The sequence below is a fragment of the Thalassophryne amazonica genome, chromosome 9 (assembly GCF_902500255.1).
Source record: "Thalassophryne amazonica chromosome 9, fThaAma1.1, whole genome shotgun sequence".
NCBI lineage: Eukaryota > Metazoa > Chordata > Actinopteri > Batrachoidiformes > Batrachoididae > Thalassophryne > Thalassophryne amazonica.
The window spans coordinates 8,208,549-8,223,673 of NC_047111.1; the positions used below are offsets into that span (position 1 = coordinate 8,208,549).

General features: G+C 41.0%; 1 protein-coding gene across 1 annotated transcript in view; it reads left to right on the plus strand.

Moving 5' to 3' along the window:
* Positions 1 to 15,125, plus strand: part of slc23a1 (solute carrier family 23 member 1) — a 417,619-nt gene that overhangs the window by 90,195 nt on the left and 312,299 nt on the right. Inside the window, exon 3 of the mRNA XM_034177547.1 lies at positions 7,317 to 7,474. Within this exon, the coding sequence (XP_034033438.1) occupies positions 7,317 to 7,474 (158 nt within the window). The remainder of the gene's footprint in view (positions 1 to 7,316; positions 7,475 to 15,125) is intronic.

Genomic DNA, 15,125 nt, shown 5'->3' on the forward strand with positions numbered 1-15,125 from the left:
TGTGTAACTTTGCAAAAACAGTGTCGGACTCTGTAGTTTTCTCTGGGCCCCTCCCCAGTCGGACCGGGAGTGACATGTTTAGCTGCATGTTCTCCTTGAATTGCTGGCTGTCTGAGTGGTGTCCAAAAAATGAGGTGGGCTTCATAGATAATTGGCAAAGCTTCTGGGGAAAACCTGGTCTTGTTAGGAGAGACAGCATCCATCCCACTTTGGATGGAGCAGCTCTCATTTCTAGAAATCTGGCCAATTTTCTTAAATCCTCCAAACCGTGACTATCCAGGGTTGGGACCAGGAAGCAGGGTTGTAGTCTTACACACCTCTCTGCAGCTTCTCTCCCCCTGCCATCCCCTCATTACCCCATCCCCGTAGAGACGGTGCCTGCTCCCAGACCACCAACAACCAGTAAAAATCTATTTAAGCATAAAAATTAAAAAAAAAAAATAATAATAATAATATAGCACCTTCAACTGCACCCCAGACTAAAACAGTTAAATGTGGTCTATTAAACATTAGGTCTCTCTCTTCTAAGTCCCTGTTAGTAAATGATATAATAATGGATCAACATATTGATTTATTCTGCCTTACAGAAACCTGGTTACAGCAGGATGAATATGTTAGTTTAAATGAGTCAACACCCCCGAGTCACACTAACTGCCAGAATGCTCGTAGCACGGGCCGAGGTGGAGGATTAGCAGCAATCTTCCACTCCAGCTTATTAATTAATCAAAAACCCAGACAGAGCTTTAATTCATTTGAAAGCTTGTCTCTTAGTCTTGTCAATCCAAATTGGAAGTCCCAAAAACCAGTTTTATTTGTTGTTATCTATCGTCCTCCTGGTCGTTACTGTGAGTTTCTCTGTGAATTTTCTGACCTTTTGTCTGACTTAGTGCTTAGCTCAGATAAGATAATTATAGTGGGCGATTTTAACATCCACACAGATGCTGAGAATGACAGCCTCAACACTGCATTTAATCTATTGTTAGACTCGATTGGCTTTGCTCAAAATGTAAATGAGTCCAACCACCACTTTAATCATACCTTAGATCTTGTTCTGACTTATGGTATGGAAATTGAAGACTTAACAGTATTCCCTGAAAACACCCTTCTGTCTGATCATTTCTTAATCACATTTACATTTACTCTGATGGACTACCCAGTAGTGGGGAATAAGTTTCATTACAGTAGAAGTCTTTCAGAAAGCGCTGTAACTAGGTTTAAGGATATGATTCCTTCTTTATGTTCTCCAATGCCATATACCAACACAGGGCAGAGTAGCTACCTAAACTCTGTGAGTGAGATAGATTATCTCGTCAATAGTTTTATATCCTCATTGAGGACAACTTTGGATGCTGTAGCTCCTCTGAAAAAGAGAACATTAAATCAGAAGTGCCTGACTCCGTGGTATAACTCACAAACTCGCAGCTTAAAGCAGATAACCCGTAAGTTGGAGAGGAAATGGTGTCTCACTAATTTAGAAGATCTTCACTTAGCCTGGAAAAAGAGTCTGTTGCTCTATAAAAAAAAGCCCTCCGTAAAGCTAGGACATCTTACTACTCATCACTAATTGAAGAAAATAAGAACAACCCCAGGTTTCTTTTCAGCACTGTAGCCAGGCTGACAAAGAGTCAGAGCTCTATTGAGCCGAGTATTCCTTTAACTTTAACTAGTAATGACTTCATGACTTTCTTTGCTAATAAAATTTTAACTGTTAGAGAAAAAATTACTCATAACCATCCCAAAGACATATCGTTCTCTTTGGCTGCTTTCAGTGATGCCGGTATTTGGTTAGACTCTTTCTCTCCGATTGTTCTGTCTGAGTTATTTTCATTAGTTACTTCCTCCAAACCATCAACATGTCTATTAGACCCCATTCCTACCAGGCTGCTCAAGGAAGCCCTACCATTAATTAATGCTTCGATCTTAAATATGATCAATCTGTCTTTATTAGTTGGCTATGTACCACAGGCTTTTAAGGTGGCAGTAATTAAACCATTACTTAAAAAGCCATCACTTGACCCAGCTATCTTAGCTAATTATATGCCAATCTCCAACCTTCCTTTTCTCTCAAAAATTCTTGAAAGGGTAGTTGTAAAACAGCTAACTGATCATCTGCAGAGGAATGGTCTATTTGAAGAGTTTCAGTCAGGGTTTTAGAATTCATCATAGTACAGAAACAGCATTAGTGAAGGTTACAAATGATCTTCTTATGGCCTCAGACAGTGGACTCATCTCTGTGCTTGTTCTGTTAGACCTCAGTGCTGCTTTTGATACTGTTGACCATAAAATTTTATTACAGAGATTAGAGCATGCCATAGGTATTAAAGGCACTGCGCTGCGGTGGTTTGAATCATATTTATCTAATAGATTACAATTTGTTCATGTAAATGGGGAATCTTCTTCACAGACTAAGGTTAATTATGGAGTTCCACAAGGTTCTGTGCTAGGACCAATTTTATTCACTTTATACATGCTTCCCTTAGGCAGTATTATTAGACAGCATTGCTTAAATTTTCATTGTTACGCAGATGATACCCAGCTTTATCTATCCATGAAGCCAGAGGACACACACCAATTAGCTAAACTGCAGGATTGTCTTACAGACATAAAGACATGGATGACCTTTAATTTCCTGCTTTTAAACTCAGATAAAACTGAAGTTATTGTACTTGGCCCCACAAATTTTAGAAACATGGTGTCTAACCAGATCCTTACTCTGGATGGCATTACCCTGACCTCTAGTAATACTGTGAGAAATCTTGGAGTCATTTTTGATCAGGATATGTTATTCAATGCGCATATTAAACAAATATGTAGGACTGCTTTTTTGCATTTGCGCAATATCTTTAAAATTAGAAAGGTCTTGTCTCAGAGTGATGCTGAAAAACTAATTCATGCATTTATTTCCTCTAGGCTGGACTATTGTAATTCATTATTAATAGGTTGTCCTAAAAGTTCCCTGAAAAGCCTTCAGTTAATTCAAAATGCTGCAGCTAGAGTACTGACAGGGACTAGAAGGAGAGAGCATATCTCACCCATATTGGCCTCTCTTCATTGGCGTCCTGTTAATTCTAGAATAGAATTTAAAATTCTTCTTCTTAATTATAAGGTTTTCAATAATCAGGTCCCATCTTATCTTAGGGACGTCATAGTACCATATCACCCCAATAGAGCACTTCTCTCTCAGACTGCAGGCTTACTTGTAGTTCCTAGGGTTTATAAGAGTAGAATGGGAGGCAGAGCCTTCAGCTTTCAGGCTCCTCTCCTGTGGAACCAGCTCCCAATTCGGATCAGGGAGACAGACACCCTCTCTACTTTTAATATTAGGCTTAAAACTTTCCTTTTTCCTCAAGCTTATAGTTAGGGCTGGATCAGGTGACCCTGAACCATCCCTTAGTTATGCTGCTATAGACTTAGACTGCTGGGGGGTTCCCATGATGCACTGAGTGTTTCTTTCTCTTTTTGCTCTGTATGCACCACTCTGCATTTAATCATTAGTGATCGATCTCTGCCCCCCTCCACAGCATGTCTTTTTCCTGGTTCTCTCCCTCAGCCCAAACCAGTCCCAGCAGAAGACTGCCCCTCCCTGAGCCTGGTTCTGCTGGAGGTTTCTTCCTGTTAAAAGGGAGTTTTTCCTTCCCACTGTCGTCAAGTGCTTGCTCACAGGGGGTCGTTTTGACAGTTGGGGTTTTTCTGTAATTATTGTATGGCTTTGCCTTGCAATATGAAGCACCTTGGGGCAACTGTTTGTTGTGATTTGGTGCTATATAAATGAAATTGATTTGATTTAATTCTTTTCACCCCTTTCTTCATCTCATGTAAAGTGTTGTATTGTTTTTTTTTTAACTTTGATGTCTCCCATCGAGAGTTTTTGTAAAAATAAGAAATGTAAATAAAGTTTAAAAAAAAAAGCTTCTGTTTATGTTTTGCTTCTGGAAACACGAGTCCGGCGTGTGGTTTTTGAACGTACAATGTGAGCAGTCAGATCGCATCAGAGCATCGGGCCGCATAGTGTGAGAACATAAATCGTGCGCTCTGAACTTTTACACCGTGCGGTTTTGTCGTACAGTTTGAGCTGGAGCCGAGTACGACTGAAAATATTGTACAGTGTCTGCCCAGCTTTAGGATGAACACTGCCATGAACACTACTAGCCAGTAGATGGCAGTAGAGACCGTGAAAACGTGCCAAAACAAAATTCCATGTCTGCTATGTTTAAGATGCATGGAATTTAATAAACACAAACTGAATTTCAGACATCTTATATATATTACTCTGGAACAAAGACAACAGACAGTGTTTGACATAAGCAGGCCTCTAAGGGGCAAACAGGAATCGATTGTACTGATTCCAATTGAAAATAATGGTGAAGCAACCTGGGCTTCTTCTGGCATTTTTACATAAAACAAACACAATAACAACGTCTATAAACCCAGAGAATATATTCATGAGAGTTTTAGGCACAATATACAGAGTTTAATGCTGTTGTCCCTGTGGAGCCTGATCAGAGCATCTCAAATGCATTTCTTCTGTCATGAATGTACTGAGATTACCCATAATACACTGCTGGGCACAGCATGTCCACACTAAAACCTTCAAAATTAGTGCATTACTTTAAAACTAAAACATATGTATATCTGATATTTTCACTTTATAAAAGTTCAAACGTGACATTAATTTAAATAACCTGTTCGAAATTAGTTTTGTTAAAATTTTAACCATAAGTTAAAACTGTATGCCTCTGGATGACTTGGGTGATATTGCCAGCATATCTGTATGGGGTCAAAAGAAATGAGTTTTTTCTTTTTTGCAACCAGTTCTCTTTTGTCTGCAGAGGTTAGAATGGTTTCTTCTAGAACCAGCTCTCCTCTGTTTATGGAGGATAGAACTGCACACCTACTATAAAACATTTAACAGGTAGGTACTCAACTAATTTTAGGTTTCAGAAATGTTTGTAACTACTCAGCTTCGTTTACCACGTCTGTAAAAATATGTTAGCTGTCTAAAAATTATTGGACTAAAACTTATCGGAAGATAATTACTACAATAATGGTTTTCAAAGTTATCTGAAAAGCTAATCTGATAATGAAAAAATTATCTTTGATAATTAGCAGTTAGTGGATTAGTGGAACTGTACCCACCAATGATGATATGTGGCCTAGATTTAGGGTCTCATAAGTCCGTAAATTACTAATACTAATTTTCTTTGACTAATAATTTAATGCTCGGCAGGTTCTTAATGTCATGGCCCTGGCCCGTGTAGGGGGTTTTAGGGGGAGATTTTTGTGTTTCTGTTGTGCCTTCTCCTCTGCTTTCTGCTCAAGTGTTCCTGTTCAGGACTGATTGTGGCAGTGATTATAAAAGCTGTGCACAGGTGTGTGGAGGGGAGTCTCTCAGAGATTTCCGGATGGCGCTCTCTTCACGTCTGTGCTCCTTCACCATTGTTGCCGAGAATGGGGGCTGTTCCAGGGAGCCCTGCAGCCAGCCAGATTATTCTTTTATCTTTTTAATCCTATTTTCTAATAAATATTGTTAAAAAGTTTGGTCTGGTGGGTGGTCTCCCCTCTTTTGTTGTGACCTCTTAAGCCAGGTTGTAACAAAATGGGGGCTCGTCCATGATGACCAAAGTTACAGCAGTTTCAGAGTTTTCTGTTCTTACAACAAAGAAGGAGCTCATGAGATTTTTTGGGTCTTGTGGGTTACTATCGCTGTTGTCACAACTTTTCCAGTGTTGTCATGCTACATGCTTAAATTAAAGTCAAAATTTATCTGGTCAGGATCTTGTCAGCAGGCTTTTGACAAAGTTAAGGCTCTCCTTTGTTTGGCTACGGTTTTGCTTGCTCCTCAGCTTGATCAGCCGTTCAAGCTGCATGTTGATGCCAGCCATGTTGGAGCTGTGTTGCTGCAGGCTGATGAGCAAGGAGTAGATCATCCTGTTAGCTTCTTTTCTAAAAAGTTCAATTCTTACTAACTGAACTATTCTGTGGTAGAAAAGGAAGCACTTGCTCTCATTTTGGCAGTGCAACATTTTCAAGTTTATGTTGACTCAGGAGCTACCTTAAAAGTTTATTTGGACCATAACCCTCTCACGTTCTTGAATTCTCTTCAGAACCCAAATCAGAGGCTAATGCTTTGGGCCTTATTCTCCAGCCATATCATGTGGATATGCAGCATATTAAGGGTAAAGATAACATGCTGGCCCACACATTGTCTCGTGCCCTGGTATAAGATCATCCCTTCCTTTTTTACACAATTTTAGTTTTCTTCCTCCTCCACCTTAAATTGCTCCTGGGCTCAAGGTTGCTGGGGTTGGAGTGGGCAGGCTAAGGGGTCGGTGTTGGGACTTTCGGGGTCAGACGACCTCTGTGTGTATAAGTGCCCTTGTTTTTAATTTGTTTGGTTGACCTTCCAATGGAGGGTCCCCCTTCTTTTTTGGGTGGAGGGGGGAATCACGGCCTTGGCCCATGTAGGGTTTTTTTCGGGGGGGGTTGTGTTTCTGTTGTGCCTCCTCCTCTACTTTCTGCTCATGTGTTCCTGTTCAGGACTGATTGCGGCAGTGATCATAAGCTGTGCACAGGTGTGTGGAGGGGAGTCTCTCAGAGATTCCAGGACGCAGCTCTCTTCGCTTCTGCACTCCTCCACCGTTGTTGCCAAGAACGAGGGCCATTCCAGGGGGCCCTGGAGCCAGCCAGACTATTCTTTTATCTTTTTAACCTCTTAAACCCTAGAGTGCCCAAATTTGGGGACTTGCCCTGTTTTGGAACATTTGAACACTCATAACTAACCAGTGCTGACACCATCATACACTTATTATACATCAAAATGTCAAGCGAAGTCTCCTCCACTAAAGTATCCACTTCAATCACATATCAACTAACCACAGCTGAAACGCCAAGCAAAAAAAGACATAAATTGGAATTCATTTTTTGGGGGAAAAACCCTCATTTACTCCTACCAAGTATTATTTACTTTCAATTTTTTTGCATCCACAACATCCCCTAGGACCTGTCTTTAGCTGATCCAAAGTTTGCATTTTTGACCTTGTACAAGCTGAGAAATAAATCAGAATGTATGGGTATGTGATTTTTGTGAAATAGGCTCTAGGGCTTAAGGGGTTAATCCTTTTTTTCTAATAAATATTGTTAAAACATTTGGTCTGGTGTGTGGTCTCCCCTCTTTTGTTGCAACCTCTTGAGTCAGGTTGTAACATTAATGTAAGCAGACTAATGTAAGACCAGTAAATGGTGTATTTGTCTGATCAGCTGAAGAATGTTTTCATACTCATGTTAGTTTTGTTTTGTGTGTGTGTGTGTGTTTTTAGCACTATCTGACGTGTTTCAGCGGCACTGTAGCTGTGCCTTTCCTCCTGGCGGAAGCCATGTGTGTTGGTCAAGACCAGAATACTATCAGTCAACTTATTGGCACTATCTTCAGTACTGTGGGAGTCACCACTCTGATCCAGACCACAGTTGGAATCAGGTGAGTGTGTGTGTGTGTGTGTGTGTGTGTGTACATATATATAAAGGCAATCTATGTATGTGGCACGGTTTTTGTTTGGGGTGAACTGCCACAAGTAAGCAATCAACACCAAACTTGATATGGTGACTGGGGGCACCAAGGGGGGGTCCACTGGGGCCTTTAGGTTGAAAGCGCACGTGCTCGACCATACACACAGTCAGCCTTATATCTGTGCACAGCTACAGTAATTAAACAATCAACACCAAACTTGGTATTGTTGGGTTAAGCTTTCCCATTTTCCCAGGTTGACAGGAGCGACTCAAAAATTGACAGGAAACAGACTTCAATTTTAGAGGTTGTATTGAATAGATGCCTTCACTCAACAGTTCATGTCTACCTCAGCATGAACGCTGAGCACACACACTCTGCCCCTCTCTTCACCCTGCACTCCAGCTCCACCACCAGATGGGTGGACTGTTTCACCTCAGTGTGGATCAGTAAATTAGGTGATTATGTTTGAAAGATGTTGCATTTTTACCTGTATCTGCAGTGAGCAGGGGCGGTCCTGGAGGCGGGCCGACCGGGCAGAGCCGCCCGGGGCGGCATCGCGGGGGAGGGGCAGCACGAGCGTGTGGGGAAAAAAAAAAAACCTGTCCAAAAATAAATAAATAAATAAATAAAACTGGTGTGTGTGTGTGGGGGGGGTTGTCCTGACGGTGGAGTTCGTGGTTACGTTATGGCAGAGCGCCCCCCCCCCCCCCCCCATCTCACCTCTCGCGTTAGGTGAGCAACGCTGCACAGTGCAGAGTTTGTGCAGGGGGAGGGGGAATCATTCAATGTTTGGACGAAGAGGTGATCGAAACGGAGTAAGACATAATCATGGATAGGAAACGATCAAAGCCATCAGGTGCCCAATTTCAAAAGAAAAAGAAAGAAGAAAAGGAGAAACGAGCAAAGGAAAAAGGTATATATTGATTTACGTATTCCCGCAGCTTCACAGTGCTTTAAACTCAGTTCAATAGCAAAGCAAACTGCAGCGAAACGAGATGAGTCATTGGATAAATGCTGGGCTTTGTCCCGCCCATCGGACGCTCAGCGTGTCTGGGGTCTATGGGGCAGTGGGCTGGCCTTGGCTGGCCCGGACGCTCAGCTTCTGCATGATGATTGGATGATCTGTCTGAGGCTGAATCCCTTTTTGATTGACAGCGAAATGAGCGAATCAGCAATCTTTTGGTGTAAACATCCGTGGGAGCATTTTGAAATTTTCATTCTGTTCTGAGTTGAACCGGAGACTTTCCTAATCCTCTTAGTGGCATTTTCTTTGTTAAAAACAACTAGCGACAAATCGAGCTTCTATTTCTGGTGTGTTTTTTGTAGCTGCTTGTGTTTGGAGACTGACTTCTATCACTCTTTCTGACTTCTATCGCAGTTTCTGTCCCTACTGAGCAGCGGGTGCTGCTGAGCTCCTCCACCGTCACAAAGCGCTCACAGGCGGACACACTTCACACTAGCCGCACGCCAGTCCCAGCTGGCGAGCTAGCTAGGTAGCAAGCTGCACATAATGGCAGACAATTTGAATGTTGTGGACCAGATTTTGGCGAAGCCATTTGATAGTCTTCCTTACGAAGAAGCCATGGCTGCTCAAGGTTGCCCAGAAATGCTCCTACTTGATGGAATTTCACATCACGGATAGTGAGCACTGTGGCAAACAATTATGATGCCCTCCTGCAAACGTTGTATATAGACTGTTTTCCTCTTACTTATTTGCACTTCCTGTTATTTATGACAAATTATTGTGGTTTGCCTTTTTGCCTTTAAAGAGTGTTAACTTCTTCACTTGTTGCTTCCTGTTACTTATGATACACAATAGTGTTTGTTATTTCTTCTTATGTGTACAGTAATGGGTATAGAATTGACCTCTGTCGTTAGTTCATTTATTTATGATACATGATTGCGCTTTACCATTTTTGCCACTTTAATGTATAGGGGGGTTTTTTGTACATTTTTTTGTCACTTCATGGTATTATGTAATATACAGATTAACTTCTTTTGTTATTTATATGGTGCGACTTTAATGGCGGTTTAACTCTTGTTCATTATGGTGAATGGTACTCTATGATAATGCAAAGTGCACTCTGTTGGTAAAACTGAATGACGTGCAATATTTTGACCATCGGGTGGTGCTGTAGTGCAGTTGTGCTTTCTTAAATACCTGTATTGTACATAGTTGTAATGTGAAGTCACTGAGTCTTTTGTTTTTTATGTTCAAAAACTTTATTGAAGTAATTATTGTTTATCTTTGTGTTATTGTTATTGGGGGGGGGGGGGGGGGCGCACGCAGGGGGTTTCACCCGGGGAGTAAATCACTCTAGGACTGCCACTGGCAGTGAGTGCATGCATTGTATTAAACGGTACGTGTAAAACAGTTCTGTCCATGTAGCATGATAAACAGGACAGTATGCATCATAGCACACAACACAAAGTTACTATTATCACTATCTGTATAAGGATATGAAGTTATTAGTATTATATGAAGTTAGCAAATTAGCCATGAGACATACTGCTACAACAACTCCCCATGTTGACGTGACCTTAAGTCACGTCACCTAAGACAAAAGTTAAGTGCAAAAAGGAAACAAAAACACAAACACCCAAAAATCAAAACTAACTAACTACCAAAACAACAAAAACACCAGTGAGTATATGAGCCTGCGTGGGCCTAAGAGGAGTACCTCGCTAGTGGTGCCTGTGCCCCCTAGCAGGATTTAACTGGACCATCTGAACGTGAAAGAACCACTTAAACCAGGCTCCCCTTAGGTAAGAATGAATTAATTTTATTTGACGCACACACACACACACACACACACACACACACACACACACACACACACACACACACACACACACACACACACACACACACACACACACACACACACACTTAACACAAATCTCTCATAAAAACAAAACAAAAAACTCAGAGGCAATTTCCCAGTTTTGTGCGGCCAGTAGGGTTTAGGCAGAAGCAAAAGCTTATGAACATCTACCCCTTTTACCATTTGCTATATACACATATGTATGTACACTCATAACAACAAATGCCAAAAAAGAAAGAACAAGCAGAGACACTACAGATTAATCAGTGAACTAAAATATCTCAACAGAACAAATAGTGCAACGAACAATAAAAAAAAACGGTAACAAACTCAGTGAACCTAATTCATCATACTATAGTAAGTAATTATATTGTTTTTATAAAGTCCTTTTAAGCCAACTAAAGTACCAGATAATGTAATGCTATTCAGAAAAGTTATTCCAAATTTTTACACCTTTTATGGAAACACAATGACTTTTTACAGTAGTTCAAGTCTTTAATTGATCAAATACTCATATCTTGTAGCTTTCTTTTGTAATAAAATTATTGGATTTGCATGTGTTTCCCCAAACCTTAATGTAATAGGTCATATACTCTTGCTTGCCTCTACTGGTGGTTGGCTCTCACTGCGGTATTGTATCACTTCCTGTTCCGGAGCACAGCGGTGTTTTTCTGTATCTGTTAGCTGTTTAATCTGCGCAGTTAGATTGATCTAGTTAACTAGATAACGATTTGTTTCACAGTGTAATCTTCACGTGCTTTAACTAAAGCACTCCCTTTGCTGAATCACCTCTAAATTATTTACACATTATTCACTTTGTGTGTTTTTAGGAATCCGCTAGCTTAGCGCAGCTACTAGCTCTTAGCCGGTTTAGCATGGCGGCTTCTCCTGTCTCTCCCGCACTTTTCTGCTCTGGGTGTGAAATGTTTACTTATTCCTCGGCCTCCTTTAGCAGTAATGGTACTTGTAATAAGTGTAGCTTATCCGTAGCTTTGGAGGCCAGGCTGGGCGAATTGGAGACTCGGCTCCGCACCGTGGAAAATTCTACAGCTAGCCAGGCCCCTGTAGTCGGTGCGGACCAAGGTAGCTTAGCCGCCGTTAGTTTCCCTCTAGCAGATCCCGAGCAGCCGGGAAAGCAGGCCGACTGGGTGACTGTGAGGAGGAAGCATAGCCCTAAACAGAAGCCCCGTGTATACCGCCAACCTGTTCACATTTCTAACCGTTTTTCCCCACTCGGCGACACACCCGCCGAGGATCAAACTCTGGTTATTGGCGACTCTGTTTTGAGAAATGTGAAGTTAGCGACACCAGCAACCATAGTCAATTGTCTTCCGGGGGCCAGAGCAGGCGACATTGAAGGAAATTTGAAACTGCTGGCTAAGGCTAAGCGTAAATTTGGTAAGATTGTAATTCACGTCGGCAGTAATGACACCCGTTTACGCCAATCGGAGGTCACTAAAATTAACATTGAATCGGTGTGTAACTTTGCAAAAACAATGTCGGACTCTGTAGTTTTCTCTGGGCCCCTCCCCAGTCGGACCGGGAGTGACATGTTTAGCCGCATGTTCTCCTTGAATTGCTGGCTGTCTGAGTGGTGTCCAAAAAATGAGGTGGGCTTCATAGATAATTGGCAAAGCTTCTGGGGAAAACCTGGTCTTGTTAGGAGAGACGGCATCCATCCCACTTTGGATGGAGCAGCTCTCATTTCTAGAAATCTGGCCAATTTTCTTAAATCCTCCAAACTGTGACTATCCAGGGTTGGGACCAGGAAGCAGAGTTGTAGTCTTACACACCTCTCTGCAGCTTCTCTCCCCCTGCCATCCCCTCATTACCCCATCCCCGTAGAGACGGTGCCTGCTCCCAGACCAGCAATAACCAGCAAAAATCTATTTAAGCATAAAAATACAAAAAGAAAAAAATAATATAGCACCTTCAACTGCACCACAGACTAAAACAGTTAAATGTGGTCTATTAAACATTAGGTCTCTCTCTTCTAAGTCCCTGTTGGTAAATGATATAATAATTGATCAACATATTGATTTATTCTGCCTTACAGAAACCTGGTTACAGCAGGATGAATATGTTAGTTTAAATGAGTCAACACCCCAAGTCACACTAACTGCCAGAATGCTCGTAGCACGGGCCGAGGTGGAGGATTAGCAGCAATCTTCCATTCCAGCTTATTAATTAATCAAAAACCCAGACAGAGCTTTAATTCATTTGAAAGCTTGACTCTTAGTCTTGTCCATCCAAATTGGAAGTCCCAAAAAACAGTTTTATTTGTTATTATCTATCGTCCACCTGGTCGTTACTGTGAGTTTCTCTGTGAATTTTCAGACCTTTTGTCTGACTTAGTGCTTAGCTCAGATAAGATAATTATAGTGGGCGATTTTAACATCCACACAGATGCTGAGAATGACAGCCTCAACACTGCATTTAATCTATTATTAGACTCAATTGGCTTTGCTCAAAAAGTAAATGAGTCCACCCACCACTTTAATCATATCTTAGATCTTGTTCTGACTTATGGTATGGAAATTGAAGACTTAACAGTATTCCCTGAAAACTCCCTTCTGTCTGATCATTTCTTAATAACATTTACATTTACTCTGATGGACTACCCAGCAGTGGGGAATAAGTTTCATTACACTAGAAGTCTTTCAGAAAGCGCTGTAACTAGGTTTAAGGATATGATTCCTTCTTTATGTTCTCTAATGCCATATACCAACACAGTGCAGAGTAGCTACCTAAACTATGTAAGTGAGATAGAGCATCTCGTCAATAGTTTTACATCTTCATTGAAGACAACTTTGGATGCTGTAGCTCCTCTGAAAAAGAGAGCTTTAAATCAGAAGTGCCTGACTCCGTGGTATAACTCACAAATTCGCAGCTTAAAGCAGATAACCCGTAAGTTGGAGAGGAAATGGCGTCTCACTAATTTAGAAGATCTTCACATAGCAAGGAAAATGAGTCTGTTGCTCTATAAAAAAGCCCTCCGTAAAGCTAGGACATCTTACTACTCATCACTAATTGAAGAAAATAAGAACAACCCCAGGTTTCTTTTCAGCACTGTAGCCAGGCTGACAAAGAGTCAGAGCTCTATTGAGCCGAGTATTCCTTTAACTAGTAATGACTTCATGACTTTCTTTGCTAATAAAATTTTAACTATTAGAGAAAAAATTACTCATAACCATCCCAAAGACGTATCGTTATCTTTGGCTGCTTTCAGTGATGCCGGTATTTGGTTAGACTCTTTCTCTCAGATTGTTCTGTCTGAGTTATTTTCATTAGTTACTTCATCCAAACCATCAACATGTCTATTAGACCCCATTCCTACCAGGCTGCTCAAGGAAGCCCTACCATTATTTAATGCTTCGATCTTAAATATGATCAATCTGTCTTTATTAGTTGGCTATGTACCACAGGCTTTTAAGGTGGCAGTAATTAAACCATTACTTAAAAAGCCATCACTTGACCCAGCTATCTTAGCTAATTATAGACCAATCTCCAACCTTCCTTTTCTCTCAAAAATTCTTGAAAGGGTAGTTGTAAAACAGCTAACTGATCATCTGCAGAGGAATGGTCTATTTGAAGAGTTTCAGTCAGGTTTTAGAATTCATCATAGTACAGAAACAGCATTAGTGAAGGTTACAAATGATCTTCTTATGGCCTCAGACAGTGGACTCATCTCTGTGCTTGTTCTGTTAGACCTCAGTGCTGCTTTTGATACTGTTGACCATAAAAGTTTATTACAGAGATTAGAGCATGCCATAGGTATTAAAGGCACTGCGCTGCGGTGGTTTGAATCATATTTATCTAATACATTACAATTTGTTCATGTAAATGGGGAATTGTCTTCACAGACTAAGGTTAATTATGGAGTTACACAAGGTTCTGTGCTAGGACCAATTTTCTTCACTTTATACATGCTTCCCTTAGGCAGTATTATTAGACGGCATTGCTTAAATTTTCATTGTTACGCAGATGATACCCAGCTTTATCTATCCATGAAGCCAGAGGACACACACCAATTAGCTAAACTGCAGGATTGTCTTACAGACATAAAGACATGGGTGACCTCTAATTTCCTGCTTTTAAACTCAGATAAAACTGAAGTTATTGTACTTGGCCCCACAAATCTTAGAAACATGGTGTCTAACCAGATCCTTAGTCTGGATGGCATTACCCTGACCTGTAGTAATACTGTGAGAAATCTTGGAGTCATTTTTGATCAGGATATGTCATTCAAAGCGCATATTAAACAAATATGTAGGACTGCTGTTTTGCATTTACGCAATATCTCTAAAATTAGAAAGGTCTTGTCTCAGAGTGATGCTGAAAAACTAATTCATGCATTTATTTCCTCTAGGCTGGACTATTGTAATTCATTATTATCAGGTTGTCCTAAAAGTTCCCTGAAAAGCCTTCAGTTAATTCAGAATGCTGCAGCTAGAGTACTAACGGGGACTAGAAGGAGAGAGCATATCTCACCCATATTGGCCTCTCTTCCTTGGCTTCCTGTTAATTCTAGAATAGAATTTAAAATTCTTCTTCTTACTTATGAGGTTTTGAATAATCAGGTCCCATCTTATCTTAGGGACCTCATAGTACCATATCACCTCAATAGAGCGCTTCGCTCTCAGACTGCAGGCTTACTTGTAGTTCCTAGGGTTTGTAAGAGTAGAATGGGAGGCAGAGCCTTCAGCTTTCAATCAATCAATCAATCAATTTTTTTATATAGCGCCAAATCACAACAAACAGTTGCCCCAAGGCGCTTTATATTGTAAGGCAAGGCC